This window comes from Juglans regia, chromosome 7 (assembly GCF_001411555.2).
Source record: "Juglans regia cultivar Chandler chromosome 7, Walnut 2.0, whole genome shotgun sequence".
Taxonomy (NCBI): Eukaryota; Viridiplantae; Streptophyta; class Magnoliopsida; order Fagales; family Juglandaceae; genus Juglans; species Juglans regia.
In genome coordinates this window covers 9,469,889-9,485,820 of record NC_049907.1, presented here as the reverse complement: position 1 = coordinate 9,485,820, position 15,932 = coordinate 9,469,889, and the positions used below count along the sequence as shown (strand labels likewise).

Sequence of the window (15,932 nt, the reverse complement as noted above, 5' to 3'; positions counted from 1 at the left end):
ACAGTGATGAAAGCCAGAGAAATTCTCCGTACATTACTTGTACTTCATTTTTCCCACATTTTGGTCCATGCTATAGTTTTGTGAATTCGATGCTTTGCAGCTTTGTTTGTATGGGCTTGGCTTGCTTTTATCGTTTTGCTCGGTGAAGTATGGGCTTTAAGTCAACTAGATCAATAATATGTCGACATTTCTCTATTTTTTTTTTTTTTTTTAAACAGAATTGTGACATACACTACATTTTCATGGCACTATGTTGATGATCCATTAGATCATCCTTTATTTTTCAAGAAATAGATCCAAGGTATTGTATGTGTGTCTGTCCAGGGTCCTGCTAGGGTCACGGACAAAAGGTGTCGATTAGTATATTGTATATTTTTTTTTAAAGCATATTTGTGCTTATTTAAAAAAAAAAATTACTAAAAAACTCACACAAATATTGTTAAAATTTTCAACACACTTTTTTTCGGGTATGCTTTGTCGGTGGACAAAGCATTTTTTGTCTATTTATATTATATATATATATATATATGTATGTATATGAGAAATACTCCTGTTATAAAAAAATTCTATAAAAAAATTTATAAATTTACGTGTCTTGATGTGATACGTTAAATTATAAATTATTTTTATTGTAAACCAAATCTAACATACCTCAATTTATAAATTTACTTTTTATAAAATCTATTTGTACTTGTAGTATTTATCTACACATATTGTTCCTTTGTTGCAAACAAGAATTAGCTATCTGTAACTGTAATTATTTTCACGTCATACACTCGCCAAGAGCACATGATTTGGAGTTACAGTTTACACACCTCCATATACTTCACACCTCAAAATCACGAACCTATATATAATAGAGTAATATCGTGTACTCGTTTTAAAAAAGAATGAAATTTATTATTAAAAAATTAATTTTTTTTTATTTTTTTATGTAAATTTTATATTTATTCAATTTTTTTTAATATTTTCATAGCATTTACGCATTCATGCCTACAAATATCATTTTTCTATCTAATATAAGGCTTGTAGTACTTTAGACTTCCATTACAACTATACCCACCAATAAGCTGTTTCTATACATTGAGAGAGAGAGAGAGAGAGAGAGAGAGAGAGAGAATGGGGCTCCGATTACATAAAACTTGGATGATATTTAGGGAGGGATTAGTTGTGTGGGTGGTGGTAATGGTGGCAATGCTTGGTTACTCGAGTGAATCAAAATGTGATTTTGAGGCAATATTCAACTTCGGCGACTCGAATTCAGACACGGGTGGGTTTTGGGCGGCTTTTCCGGCACAGTCTGGCCCCTTCGGCATGACCTACTTCAAGAGACCTTCTGGTCGTGCTTCTGATGGAAGGCTCATTATTGATTTCTTTGGTAATCAGTATGATCTCTAATCTACACATCATCATCATCATCATCATCATCATCATCATCTCTCTCATTTTTCTTACTTTCTTCTATGTTGTTCATGTCTGTCTTCATGAAGTCACAAAACATGCCAAAACTGAAACTTCACGATTAAGCTCGATCGCTCATGGTTCTTCCCTTTTTCAACATTCATGCTAAGGTGCAGCTGGATCATGCATGGCTCTACACACAACCCAAAATGAAAAAAAATAAATAATAAAATTGTCGAACTTGGTTGATAAGAATTCATTTAACATGATGGACATTAGAATTTGTGCCAAATGGCTAACACCAATTGTTTGGTTGATGATTTTCTCATTCCTTAGAGATATGGTAGGCCCAAATTTGGCTAGATGTCGTGAGTTTTTATTGCATCCTTTTCCATCAGTAGACAAAACGCCAGGCTGGACGACAATCAATCTTCTGGTGAACGATACACAAATAATTGAAGGGCTACCTTTTCCATATCTTTCCCCTAGCTATCGATCGATGACATGAGTTTTTGACAGTACTGTAGGTATTATCTAAACATATTTTTATAATTTGAAGAGAAATATACAATCTGTGAACCCTAATATATATATATATATTAAATGCTGCATGTAGGCGGTGTATATCTCAATATTAATTAAAAGAGAAGTGCTATAGTTACAAAAGATCTTATAAAAATAAATTTATAAATTGATATGGTTTCATATGATATATATCATAACATGTTAGATCTAATTAAATTATAATAAAATTATTTTTAGAATCTAATGTATCATATCAAGTCGTGTCAGCATGTGAGTTTATTTTTATAGAATTTGTTATGGGCATTTCTCTAATTATAATGAGATCTATTAATTATGGATTTATCTATCTACAATCTAAATAAACATATTTAGACGATCGTATCCTTGTATATCTTGTTAGGTAAAAAAGTAATTACGACATTATAGGCGCTGACAAAGCCTTGTTCACTTTATATTAAATAAGGTGTTGTTTAGACAGTAAGTTGAGATGAGACGAGTTAAAATAAAAATTGAATATAATATTATTAAAATATTATTATTATTTTAAAATTTGAAAAATTTTAATTGTTTATTATATTTTGTGTGAGAATTTGAAAAAATTATAAAGATGAGATAATATGAGATGAAACTGTACTTTTTGTATCCAAGCCCTTTTACTTATCATTCTTATATCATGCATATACCATACTTGATTATTTATTTATTTATTTTGTTTTGTTCTTGCTAAACTAAAAGAATTTATCTACTCATCATTCATACACTATACATTTGACAAGGGAAAAAAATAAAAAAAATAAAAAAATTATGTGTGGTGTGTGGTATATGGATGATGAGTAGAATTTCTTTATGGGTAGTGTAATAGTTCCATCTAATAAAAAATTTCCATTAAATTGCTTATATAAGCCCTACTTTTTAATGATATATCATCTTAGGTTAGAAATACCAACCGACGATGTCCTTCGAATCATTAATTTTATGGTTCTCATGAGCTGAGCACACATGAATAAAAAATAGCAAATTGATTTACTCCACCCTTGCTTTTGGAGTTTGGCAGCTCAAGCTCTAGGCTTGCCATTTTTAAGCCCATATCTGCAATCAATTGGATCTGATTATAGACATGGGGTCAACTATGCAACATTGGCATCAACGGTGCTCCTCCCAAACACTTCCTTGTTTGTTACCGGAATTAGTCCCTTTTCTCTGGCCATTCAGCTCAACCAAATGAAGGAATTCAAGGCCAGGGTTGATGAACTTCATCACTCCTCAGGCAGAACAGGTAAAAATACTTTGATAAATATGTATTTCGTAAAGAAAAATGATAAACACACGTTACTTTTCACAACACATTACATAATTATGTTTTAAAATGAAGAGTAGTTTATAAAAGTAACATCACTTTACAAAAATACCATAACTTTAAAATGTGTTGTGAAATATGTTGTAAAATGTGTTTGCAAAGTAGTCTTTTTCCCAAAATTGGAAATTGGGTATGCTCAAAAAGCTGAATTTTGTTTCTTAGGATTGACGAAACTTCCATCGCCAGACGTTTTCGGGAAATCGCTCTACACATTCTATATTGGGCAGAATGATTTCACTTCCAATTTAGGAGCCATTGGAATAGGTGGAGTGAAGCAGTACCTACCCCAAGTGGTTTCCCAAATTGCTGGCACCATCAAGGTCTGTATTTCCATAACGTGATATATAAGTCCATGTCATGCAAGCTGCTTATAACGACCCAGATTAAATCCAAATCATCTTCTCATGTTTGGAAACAAACTTTAGAGCCTCAAGTCAGATTAACATAAACACAAGAAGTGAACTCTATAATATTTATTATTCGCGTGGATTTTTCAAGTAACGTATATAAAAGAGTAGTGATATATAATATATGTACTTACAGTTTTACTTACAAGATTCATTTTGTTAGTTTTCTTTTGAAATTTAAATTTTATGATTTTCAACATAATCAATAACTGATATGTGTGGAGAAATAAATTTTTTGTAAGTTTTTCTTAAGTATGTACATTTAGCATTTTTCTATATAAAATGCTCAATAAATACTGTATGACTCACTTTGTATGCATACCTCTCTCTTATTTGAAACTTAAATTTGAATAAGAACTTGAGTAGATCTTGATTTGCCAAATGGAACATTAATTGGGTCTAAGCCTAGGGGATCAAAGATAACTCTTTTTATTGCTGATAAAAAAAAGGGTAGGAGGGAACTAGGCAAACTGGACGTAACTTTCCTACTTGGGTGTGACTATGATAATTAACATCATATTCGTTGAAAACCAGACAAGAGAGATCTAGACAACGAGAAGCTGCATGTACACTTTCAACTTATGTTTTAGCCATTGTCTAGACCCAGACTCATTAGGAAATTTAATGAATTTTTAGGCTACTAATACTAATAGTTTAAGGTGAATCCATATTCGAATTCGAATCTAGAATGTAGTACATGTCAAACCACTTTGGTGTAATCCAAGAACCAATGAGCCACCACCAAGATGCTGGGATCAAAAGAGAACACTACTCAGACACAAGTTCTCTACTCAGACAATGTGGCCTTGGTCCATCCCAAGTCCTTGACTGATGGCTTGTTCAGTTGGTCGAGTTAGTATGATCATTGAGTTCTGCATTTGCTAGCAAATATGACCATTTATATTCCTTGTCAAAATTTGAAGGAGCTCTATGGCCTAGGGGGGCGTGCATTTCTGGTGCTCAATCTCGCACCAGTGGGCTGTTATCCAGCATTTTTAGTGGAGCTTTCTCATGGCAGTTCAGACCTCGATGAGTTTGGATGCGCGATGTCTTACAACAATGCAGTGGTGGATTACAACAAGATGTTGAAGGAAACACTAGCTCAAACTAGGAAAGCTCTCTCCAACGCCTCCCTCATATATGTAGACACTTACTCTGTATTGCTACAGCTCTTCCGGCATCCCAAATCTCATGGTACGACTTTCGCCTAAGGTTTTTATGTTTTACTTCTAAATTCTAAAACTATCATCTGTTTGGATCAGGGCTCCAATATGGAACCAAAGCATGTTGTGGACATGGGGGTGGTGTCTACAATTTTGACCCTAGATTGTACTGCGGAAACAGCAAAATGATTAATGGGAGCATTGTAACAGCAACGGTTTGCAGTGACCCACAAAACTATGTCAGCTGGGATGGAATACACGCTACAGAAGCAGCAAACAAGATTGTCACAATGGCCATTCTCAATGGCTCTTATTTTGATCCTCCTTTTCCTTTACATCTACTCTGTGACCTTCACCCTGTTGGCTAATTAATTTAACCCTTGCTTTACAATTTATAAAGGAATGATGCTATTTGGCTATCTGAAATTTACTGCTAAGATGACCCTCTTGATAGGGCCGGCTCTTCCATTAGACAAGTTAGGCAATTGCCTAAGGCCCCTAATGGAAGAAGGCCCCCCAAAAAAATATATAAAGTAGATTTTAAAAAAAAAAAAATATACCCAATAAAAAAACATTAATTATTTCAATGAGAATGAGGATATAAATAAGATCAAATAGATATTATATCATTATTAGTTTTTAAAAGTATCACATATAATAATTATTTTACATATTTTCCTTCTAAGAATATACTTCTCTTTTATTATTATTAGTTTAATATATAATTAATGTGAAAATTATAAATAGCAAAATTTAATTTTCCAGTGTTCATAAAAGGTTTTTGTGTAATCGCAATGACCTATTTTTTTTCAAAAGTGTAAGTTGCTTATAGAATTTTATTGACAATAATAATTATAATTGTGTCTAAGAGTCTAAAGAACTTGTAAAACTAGATTTGATAAAATTCTCTCTAAATAAAAAATTTCCTAATAAAGATTAAAGTTAGTTATTAATTGAAAATGTGGTATAAAATCTTAATCAATAATTTTACTTTACAAAATGATAGGAATTATTTTTAAATAAAAATAAAAATTAATTAATTTAATTTTACTTTAAGAAAAAAAAATACCTCACTTAGAATTTTAGCCTTAGGCCCCGGAACGTATTGAGCCGACCCTCGAGCTCTTGACATGACACTACCATGCATGTGATACCACGTGATTTATTAAAAAAATTAAAAACACAAACACATGCATAATAGAAAGAAGGAACTTTGGTTACACAAGACAAACATGTCTCGTATTATTTCATTTCATATAAGTATTATAATTTTTTCAAATTTTCATACAAAATGAGATGAGTTTTAATAAAATATCTCATCTTATCTCATTTGAACTGCATAATTAAATAATGTGAGTTTCAATATTTTTCTTTTGGTATTTCTGGAGGCCAATTTAATTTGAATATATGTATTTTTATTTTTATAAATTATGTGGCACTACGGGGTGGTTCGTATCAAGAAAGTCATTTGAGATGTAAGTTTGAGATAATCCAATAACAGTACTCTTTATAAAGAAGCTACACTTTTCAGAGTAGAGATATATGAACTCCTATGATTGCTCCTATAATTGCTCCTTAAAAGAACTTTTCAAGCCACATAAAACCCGAATTGGAATTTTGAACTAGATGGGACACACCTTTCGTGTTTATAAGAAAAAGCCAAGTAGTCGCACTCCCGAATTTATTATAATAAAAACCTTAAATTTTTATGTGGCAATGACGATTGAAGTAGAACCCAGATGGTCGAAAAGTCTTTTGGGAATTAAAAATCAAAGGATCTTTTATACAAGTAATAATTACATCTTTTACACCCCAAATTTAAATTTTGAACTAATTTAAAGAGACAAAACCTTGTGTTCTTTTAATTTGATCTTCAAACTCAACGAAGTGTCAAGGATTAAAAGATGAATTACCAAACACATTAAAAGCCTAAAAGGAAGTAATCAAATTTATATTTGTGTAGAAAGGCCTTCTGCTTATGGATTGACATGACGTCTCATCTGCTTCAAGAATCTATTTATCATCTTGAGCATCTACGTTCATTAAATATATATATATATATATATATATATATATATATTTATAGTTGTTTGAAACAAAGAGTTCACACGTACATACAAATGGTGTATATGGAATCTGCCAAACTTCATGAAAACTCAAGCCAAAGTTGATTATTCTGATAGGGTCTATGTCGAGTTTTAATGTGTAAAATTATTGAACTTGGAAAGGCTATATATATATATAAATATATATATAAAATCCATGCATATATATTAAGTTCTACCTACCTCAAGTCCTTGTCTTTTGCATTATATTCTAAATCCCATGAATGTTTCAGATAGTAGAGTCAAGTTGCCGACCTTCATCACCTAACTCCAGCTAAGCTAAATAGGTCCCATTCAAACCTGCATCTGTGGTGCATCTGTGGTTTGCACAAACTGAAAGAGCCTTGTAAGTTTTTGTCCTAGAATTTGTCATCCCCAATCATGCATGAAGTAGTGTACATTTTAAGTGACTTTCATATATCAACGGCCGATAGCCACCTCTTTAAAATTAGTGCCGTACGTATGAGTAAGGGTGACTAAAAGAGTACGCTACGGTCCCGAATTCAAAATCTAAAAAATGTCTCGAATAATAATATTATTATTATTATTTTTATATATTTTTTTAATTATCATAAATATTTAAAAAAAAATAAAAAATTTACAACATTATTAAAAAATATTTTCTTAATTATTTGATAAAAAAAAAATTTCATTCGAGACATTTTTTAGATTCCCAAAACATTTCTCGTGACTAAAAATAATAAAACAGCAATTCTCGATCTAGCCTAGACACAGAGAAATTGTACGAAAATTTCCTGCATGTGCCGTTATTGCATATTCAACAATAAGAGAAATATTTTTGATATAAAGAAATTATATAAAAGTAAATTTATAAATTGATGTAATTTAATGTAATACGTCAAATTATAAAATTATTTTTATTATAAAATATATTTAATAAATCACATAAAATTACACCAATTTATAAATTTATTTTTATATAATTTTTTACGTCTCCAGCGGTCTTCGAACAATAACGACAAAATATCAATACTAATCGCTTTTCTTTGGCAGTTGAAAAGGCAGAAAAGGGAACAAAGGTATCTCCACCTGTAAATAGTGGGAACTGAAGAAATTTCTGGACCAACAGAAGGAAGAAAAAGAAAAAGAAAAAAGATGTACAATTAAACCAAATTGTGAATCAAGGAACGTATTCATTCTCAAGGGCTGGCTGAGTTCTAATCATTGATGCAGAAGGCAATTTACTCCCTCCAATCCAAAATGTGTCGAAAGCTACCCCTCTTTCAGTCTGTTGCTCCATTTTCATGATCCTCCTCCTCCTTAGCAGTCTGAAGATGGCTGCCAAAACCAAACCCCCTAGAACCAGCACAACGAATCCTAGCCCGAATCCAAGCACCCAAAATTTCAGAATCCACTGATCATGTTTCTTTGGTACAACAACAGAAAAATGACCTGCACTTCGTGAAACACAAACGTACGACTCATTCATGTCCTGCAGTGTAAACGATCCATCTGCACCAAATTTGACACATTTTGGTGTCAAGTCCTTTCCTCCAAGCACAATTTCATGAGAAAAATGAACTGAAATAGGGTTCCCCATGACGCTGAAGTTGACCTTAAGATTGCCTAAGGTGCTTGAATTAGAAGAATCATATGCCACGAATCCGACCACAGGAGCAACCAATCTATAGCCAGGCACGTTATAGTAATAAGAAGACCAGTTGCCTAAGTTTTGACACAGAATGGCTATCCTTTTGGCATAAGGCGTTGGTCGAATCTTTGGTGGGAATTGGAAGAGGCTAATCTTCTTTCGGCCTGTGGCCCAAAACTGCCCACTTCGGAGTCTGATAGCTGAGACTTCCATGCCTGAGAAGTTTGCAGGGAGGGAAATATTGTATAGAATCCCTGTACGAGGATTTCCTAGAGTTTTATTTGCATAATCATGAATAAAAGCATTTAAAGAGTCAAGGTCATAATCGTTTGAGCCTCGAGCAAACGATGACAATGACAAAGAAAAAATCAACCAGATGGTGTAATAGTACCAGCTTTTGCAGAAGCCCATCAACTTTACCCGGAAAGCATTTTCCTGTCTTTTATGTTGATCAGTTCCTGAATTGCAGAACCGGATAGCCATTGATCATGATCAGGAAAACCCATTAATAAAGCTTCTCTCATGCAACCTTCCCACTATTCATGAAAGGCATACCGGCCGGAAGCTAATTGCTTATTTCCAGACACAAATAGGAAAAATATACGAACCAAGGTCAGCCATGAATAATATCATAACGATATTGGTGGGTATGAGAAGGTAAACCAAAATCACCTTAACAAATTAAAGTGCTTCAAAAATGAGACCAAAACCACTTCGAATTCTTCAAATTCCTTTAATATTGACTTGGTCGCAATCTTCTTGGAATTACCTGGGAATTAGAGGGAAATGGGTTGTGCTAGAGAGGGTGAAGGATACTGTGGCAATGGAATAAGGGTAATGGGAGGGGCTTGAATATGGTTGTATTCTATGAGTATGGGAATTAAGCCATATTAGACTGGCACCCACAGAAGAAGGGGTCGACTTTGAGTTGTTGTTGGGTACTCTCTTCTTGTTTTCTATTTATATTTAAGTATACCTTTTCTTTTTCCTAATCAGGTGGGTTAGTTGAGAGAGAGAGAGAGAGAGATTAAGTTAAGACAGACGGTGCCAACGAGGAGTTCAGGTGGGAAGAGTCCCACAGGGAGAGACGAAAGGCCTTGCATGTCCAAGGAATATGAGAGCTTGTCTCAAGGCTAGTGATTTGTGGAGGCCCCGTGGTTACCCCAAAAGCAACCTAAAAATAGAAACTTGTAATGATTTAAAAGGTGACGAAACTTGGTCATGTATATAATTAGAGGAGTAATTGCCCATTAATGTGAATATTGGAGAGTCCGAAGTTGCTTTTACTCTTTTCCTCCCAAGTGTCTGTCTCTAAGCTACTTCGATTTGCTTTAACCAACCAAGATGATGATAGATTGCTTGTGTTTAAATTGTAAACAATTATATGCATCTTCTTCGTGTGTGTGGGTAAAGGGTCATTTGTCTGGCCGGCCTTCATAGACGTACGTGATGCGTTTTGCTCGGTCAACTTTGCTTTCAATTAACAATAATGACAGCTAGGAGTTTGCTCAAGCGGTAGAGCCATTGCTCTCGATGCATGTTCCGTTCTAATTTCTGGATGCAAATCATTTCTAGAAGAAATAAGTTATGGAGATTTTACTTGAATTACCTAACGTGCATGATAAGAAATTCTTTATCAAGAAGTATTTGTGCATTCCTAAAATTAGTCGGGACGTTATTTCTAGACATCAATACCTAATTAACAATAATAGATAAAATAATTATAGTTTTGGGCTAAGATGGTTGGTGTGGATCGAGCATGTATGGTGGTGAGCTACTCAACTTAGCTAAGAGAAAGCCCTTATGGCCTTATTCGAGTTCATGTACAAGTTGTGTTATCTCTTGTAAGTTAACTTTGGAGCTCAGACAACGAGCAGATTCTATTTCAATAATAATAATAATACCTTTATTGGAAAAAATAAGCGTTGGAGTCATGGGTCAACTTGCAGATAAGCATTTGCATGTGGAGATTTCTATCAATGTTTTTCACATTCCTTTTACCAAACACATTTTATAATTTGAAGAGATATAAATCAATTATGTGAATCTCATTAAAGGATCGTGCTACAGCCCCCGCTGGGGGCGGGGGCTCCCGCTGGAGGCTCTAGGCATATATTGTATGTGTTTTTTTTTTAAGTTATTTTTTATATAATATTTTTTAATATTTTTTAAAAAATAAAATAAATTTAGAACATCATTAAAAATACTTTCTTAATCAAGAAGTAAAAAAAAGTTATTAAAAAACACTTCCTTAATCACGAAGTAAAATAAAAAATCATAAAAAAATATTTTATATTTTACTTCGTGATTAAGCAAGTATTATTTAATAATATTATAAATTTTTTTATTTTTTAAAAATATTTAAAATCGTTAAAAATATCTATATAAAAAAAAATTAAAAAATACACATGATAAAATACACTAGAGCTCCAGCGGCTCCGGAGCTCCAGCATTATCCCTCATTAAATGTTGAAGCACAGTGGGATTTTTATGATGAATTGCTTCGAGAAAAAACCTTCATTTTAGACCCTCCAATGGCCCATTCTTCTTATTTTAGACCACAATTCACTGAATAATAAGTCCAATTCAAATAATAAGTTTGGAAATGATAAAATATATATGGCTCAAAATAAGACTAGTAGGCTCAGTCTAATGGAAGGTCCAACTATTAAAAGACAAAAGAAGAGAGAGGACTAAGAAATATTGAGGAGACAAGAAAAAAGAGAATGTGTCAGGAGGAAAGAAAGGTGGACACATAAAGAAAAATAATTAAGAAAACGGAAACAAAAAAATGATGTCTAACGTGCAAAGGAAGACGACAAATCCTCACCACTCTCTAGGGGTAGGCAAAAAAAAGAGCATATAAAAAGAAATGGCTAGACGATTTCAAGGCCAGGAATTTTGACTTCTTCTTTAACTTCTTTAACCTCAGGAGAGGAGTTCTAGCGATGAGATCTCTAATAAAAAAATAGAGTTCTAAACTCCATTGTACAGAGAGTAAGAAGACCATGAGAGACTGTAAATAAATTTATTATAATAGATATTCTCTCTCCAAAAATTCCGTAAACGTAAGTTTTATGCCGTTCCATGTAAATCTATATGTCTATCTTTTTTTTTACATTTTCAGTATTTATTTTTCATTCACTATTATGGATGTACGCACAACCGCACTGTATCATGCCGGGGGCTCCAGATTATATCGATCGAGGCCCAAATTATTATAGCAAGTTGGAAATGACTCTTTCACTCCTGGATTGTTGTGTGATTTTTGACATTAACAAAATCTTTCCTACCTTCATATTTCCGTCCAAACTTCATTTTTTGTCCAGGTGTCATTTTCTAGCTAGCCAAGCTTCATTCTCCCGTCCTACCTTAATTTTTCGACCTACGTTCATTTTTTTCGTCTTACGTTCATTTCCTGGCCTACTTTTAGTTTTCGGTCCTATCTTCATTTTTCGACAAGCTTCATTTTCTAGCCAATCTTAATTTTTTCTGTCATGGATGATGGAACGATACCTAATTGGCGAAACCCGACGGAGAATATGGACCGTATCTACGAGAATGCGAAACTGAAAATGAGAGCTATTGAGAACGGAAATGAAATGTTGGGAACGAGAAGTGGAGGCTTGAAGAAAGTTTTGAATCTAGCTCTGATTCAATGCCATTTGGTTCTATTGTAAAAAATTATTAGAGGCTGACGTGTTAGCCCCCCCATTAGTTGGCGTCAAATGCCTACACTTACCTCATCCGGCCTAGAGGTTCTCTTGCATTCATCTCTTTTGGAATCCTAGAATTTGTTTAGGTAAACAAATGAAAAATGAAGCTTTGTTCTCTCATTTTAATTGTTTGTGTATTTAATTTTTTTTGAAAGTAATTTTTAATATATTAATATATTTTTCGTATTTTTTAAAAATATTAAAAAATATGAAAAAATATGAAAAAAAAAAAAATTATACTAGACGGCACACCAAGCGGACATCTCAAAAATAAATAATAAATTAAGGAAAAATCTGAAGCTTGTAGCTGTGATCATTCTCATCACGTAGTACAAGAGAGCAGTACAAGACCCAAAAAAAGGAACACTTTTGAAACCAAGACAGGTGAGAGAGATGACCCAAAAGCGTGGATATCAGATAGGGATGCAACCAATCAGGAAGCTGAGTTTCTCCACGTGTCGCACTCTGGAATCAGTGCCCGAAACTACAACAACGGATAACCAAACCAATGGCGAGAGAAGAGAATCCCAAGCAACAAAGGGACCAAGCAATCGAAGTCAGCACCACATTGGCAAATAAGCTGAGCTGTTGGGGATAGACATATCGTTTTGCTGTCCACAAATCTATCATCTTCCATCCATGGCAGCAGCGGCGGCATATGCGACGGCTTACACCAACACCGCCGTCTTAGTCTCTCGCCTCCCCATCACCAAACCCACAGCCCGCTGCTCTTCTTTGCCTCTCCTCCCATCTCGCTTGTCCTCCACATCTTTCCCTGCTTCTGCTAAGCACTTTTCAGGTATTTCTTTTATCTTTTTCTCTGAGGCATTTGGTGGTGGAGAGTAGAGTTAAGAGTTTAATGGCTCATGTTACTCCTATAGTTATGGAAATGCATACTGGTTTTTTGAAGCAGCACAGCTTTCTGTTTCTAGCTTTTAAGAAGAATGAATGATTGGAATTGTTTTCTTCTTTATAATCATTTCTCACAGTTATCGGCTTGTGATTGAGCCAGGTGTTCATTTCTTGCTTTCTCTCTATGTTTATAAGTTGCTTGAAGATATACACATTACAAAGCAAATATTTAAACAAGAAAGCTAAGCATACAATTTGGAAAGTTTCAAGCAAATAGCTTTCTTTTTTCACTTTCAAGCAGAGTCCCGTAGGTCTCCTCTGCTTCAGATCAGAGCCTCTTCAGAAGATTCATCAGGCCTTGACACCAGTGAGCTATTTACAGACTTGAAGGAGAAGGTGAGAGAGAAGCAAATTTTTTTACTAATAATACTATTTTGTTAGGAGTAAACAAAAAATGCAATGGTTTAAAATGGTTCCCTTCTTTTGTAATAATAATCAGTGGGATGCACTTGAAAACAAGTCAACAGTACTTCTCTATGGAGGTGGGGCAATAGTTGCTGTTTGGCTTTCTTCTATTGTAGTTAGTGCTGTCAACTCAGTCCCTTTGGTAGGTGATCTCTTTTAATAACAACTGCATTGGTGCTCTTACATTTTTATTAAATTGGAGCAGTTCAAATTTTATGCAAGCAGTCTTGACATGAGTTTCTTTTTCTTTTTTCCCAGCTTCCAAAGATTATGGAGTTGGTAGGGCTAGGATATACAGGATGGTTTGTCTACCGTTACCTTCTCTTCAAGGTAAATATGAGAGACTACAAAATCTTTCTTGCTTTATAACCATAATTTCTTTATAGGACCTTATTATTATCATGTATTATGTATTCTTCATATAAGATAAGTCCATGATTATCATTCTCATGTCCGCCTATTCATCATCCTTTCATCATTATCTGATGTGGCATCAAATGATTGACGGAGAAGTAAAAAATGACAAAAGGAAGGATGATTGAAAAACACAAATAAATTTTCAGTCATTTAATATTACACCAATGAAGGTTGAATGATTGGGAGGATGAAGAATAATATTTCTTCTTTTTCAATAAGGTCTATGATCCTCCTCTTTGATAACATATGATATTACTCTTTGTTCTCAGTCAAGCAGAAAAGAACTAGCTACAGATATTGAAGCATTGAAGAATAAGATTGCTGGAACTGAATAAACTTCATATGATTTGGTAGCAAGTGAAAGCTTTATATTCGTCTCCAATCATCCATCTTGTTTTGGTACTCTGTATTTCATGTATAAGAGGCAATTGTATCCTGTAACGTAGAATAGGTTTTCTGTGGATCCTCATCACTCGTGTGTTTCCTTTTTTTTTTTTTCCCTTAATAATAATAAATAAAATAAGACTTTGGCAGATCTATGTTTATTGTTTATGGCTCCAGATCGATTTCAGCTGCAGATTATTTCCCTATGTTTATGAAAGATTGATGTCTTAATGAAGTTTGCTCATAAACCTTGTAATTATAGGTAAGGGATCACAAGATAAAAATAAAGAATAATGATAAGCACACATCTTTTTTGTACAACTTACAAAAATTGTAGGAGTATATATATATCGTCATTTTACAAAAATGTCACTAATTTAAAAGGAATATGTAAAAAAAGTTGTAAAAGTGTTACTACTCGCTAGATTTAATTCTTTCTTCGATTCGTGTATATTTTATCCCAAGATCAATCCTTACTCTAAAAAGTGGATTGATCTAAAAAGTGAGCATCCCAAATATTACGACCATTTTTTGAAGAGCAAACAACTTGAGTCTTTTGCCAACCTTTTTTTTTTGAATAAAATATAATTCATAAGTTTCTATTGCAGAATGAATGCAGGATTCATCCAAAACCTCGTCTAAAATAATACATTGGGAGGATATTGATGATTCAAAAAAATAATTGTAGAAAGGACTTTAAAGGATTATCACTTATGAATGTGTGAATCTAAACATAATCATAGTGATTTTTGTAACGAGTTTTTCTTTTCCCCCCCTTTTAGTGGGTATGAGAGGAGCAATTAAGAGAATAAGAAAAGAAAGCTCAGCCCAGAACAAATGGGCCCCTTGGCCCGGCCCACAGGTAGACTCCCCTGGGCGCAACCCCCATGTGGGAGCATATTGCAGGGGGGATGAGACTCGCTGTTCGTTCTGGAGATCTCTCGAACAATGTTCAGCTCTTAAGTACCTATCCACGTAAACGAGCGGGAAGTAAAGGGGACTCTCGATCCTCTGACAATGTGACATCGACGGACCACCGAGGACACCAACAGAGTAAGACAAATCGGGGAATCACGCCGCATTAATGGCACCACTACCCAAGTTATACGCCACATTAATGATGCCGTCGCAGATGCACGCTGTATTAAAAGATTCTGACAAAAAGAACAGTAAAAGGACATGGACTCCATGGGAGCAGACACGATCTGTCCCCCCTAGACTTTTGGTATAAATAACAATTTTCAGGTATGATAATGCTCACTGGTCTCTAGACTCTCTCATTATTTAAAAACTTCCAAAATACTCTAATAACTTTGGTATTGGAGACTCCCCGACCCTAAGGCCGCCCTCTCCCAGTTTCTTTCTTCTTCGTTTTCGCAGACCCATTTTTGAAGACCTGAATTGCTGGAACCTGGTCCAAAGGTTTACGAAACACGGCATTAACAATTTTGATCCTATTGTCTCTATTCAAGCGTGTTTATTCCGCAGCAAAAGCTAAGCTTATTTTTAAGTAATCATCAGAGGAAGA

The 15,932-nt window shown here is 34.1% G+C and overlaps 3 protein-coding genes across 3 annotated transcripts; 2 read left to right on the top strand and 1 right to left on the bottom strand.

Moving 5' to 3' along the window:
* The first annotated feature begins 1,052 nt into the window (after positions 1-1,052).
* Positions 1,053-5,272, top strand: LOC108996426 (GDSL esterase/lipase At4g01130). Its single transcript, XM_018972321.2, has 5 exons — positions 1,053-1,378; positions 2,981-3,202; positions 3,446-3,603; positions 4,614-4,884; positions 4,953-5,272. The coding sequence occupies exons 1-5, from the start codon at positions 1,120-1,122 to the stop codon at positions 5,219-5,221; spliced, it is 1,179 nt and encodes a 392-aa protein (XP_018827866.2). The 5' UTR covers positions 1,053-1,119; the 3' UTR covers positions 5,222-5,272.
* Positions 5,273-7,985: 2,713 nt separating this feature from the next.
* LOC108996444 lies at positions 7,986-9,136 on the bottom strand. Its single transcript, XM_035692314.1, has 2 exons — positions 8,962-9,136; positions 7,986-8,839 (listed from the first exon to the last, which is right to left on the bottom strand). The coding sequence occupies exon 2, from the start codon at positions 8,781-8,783 to the stop codon at positions 8,100-8,102; it is 684 nt and encodes a 227-aa protein (XP_035548207.1). The 5' UTR covers positions 8,784-8,839; positions 8,962-9,136; the 3' UTR covers positions 7,986-8,099.
* A 3,664-nt stretch (positions 9,137-12,800) lies between these two features.
* On the top strand, positions 12,801-14,580 carry LOC108996445 (protein CURVATURE THYLAKOID 1A, chloroplastic-like). Its single transcript, XM_018972343.2, has 5 exons — positions 12,801-13,085; positions 13,440-13,534; positions 13,638-13,745; positions 13,862-13,933; positions 14,290-14,580. Exons 1-5 carry the CDS (start codon positions 12,926-12,928, stop codon positions 14,353-14,355), a joined length of 501 nt encoding a protein of 166 aa, XP_018827888.1. The 5' UTR covers positions 12,801-12,925; the 3' UTR covers positions 14,356-14,580.
* Positions 14,581-15,932: the final 1,352 nt, after the last annotated feature.

Excerpts from the sequence above, each read along its gene's own strand:
- LOC108996426 (XM_018972321.2), top strand. The coding sequence starts at position 1,120 with ATGGGGCTCCGATTACATAAAACTTGGATGATATTTAGGGAGGGATTA. Across the intron at positions 3,604-4,613 it reads AAATTGCTGGCACCATCAAG|GAGCTCTATGGCCTAGGGGG; the intron begins GTCTGTATTTCC and ends CAAAATTTGAAG. Across the intron at positions 4,885-4,952 it reads CCGGCATCCCAAATCTCATG|GGCTCCAATATGGAACCAAA; the intron begins GTACGACTTTCG and ends TGTTTGGATCAG.
- LOC108996444 (XM_035692314.1), bottom strand. The coding sequence starts at position 8,783 with ATGGAAGTCTCAGCTATCAGACTCCGAAGTGGGCAGTTTTGGGCCACA.
- LOC108996445 (XM_018972343.2), top strand. The coding sequence starts at position 12,926 with ATGGCAGCAGCGGCGGCATATGCGACGGCTTACACCAACACCGCCGTC. Across the intron at positions 13,086-13,439 it reads TTCTGCTAAGCACTTTTCAG|AGTCCCGTAGGTCTCCTCTG; the intron begins GTATTTCTTTTA and ends ACTTTCAAGCAG. Across the intron at positions 13,934-14,289 it reads ACCGTTACCTTCTCTTCAAG|TCAAGCAGAAAAGAACTAGC; the intron begins GTAAATATGAGA and ends CTTTGTTCTCAG.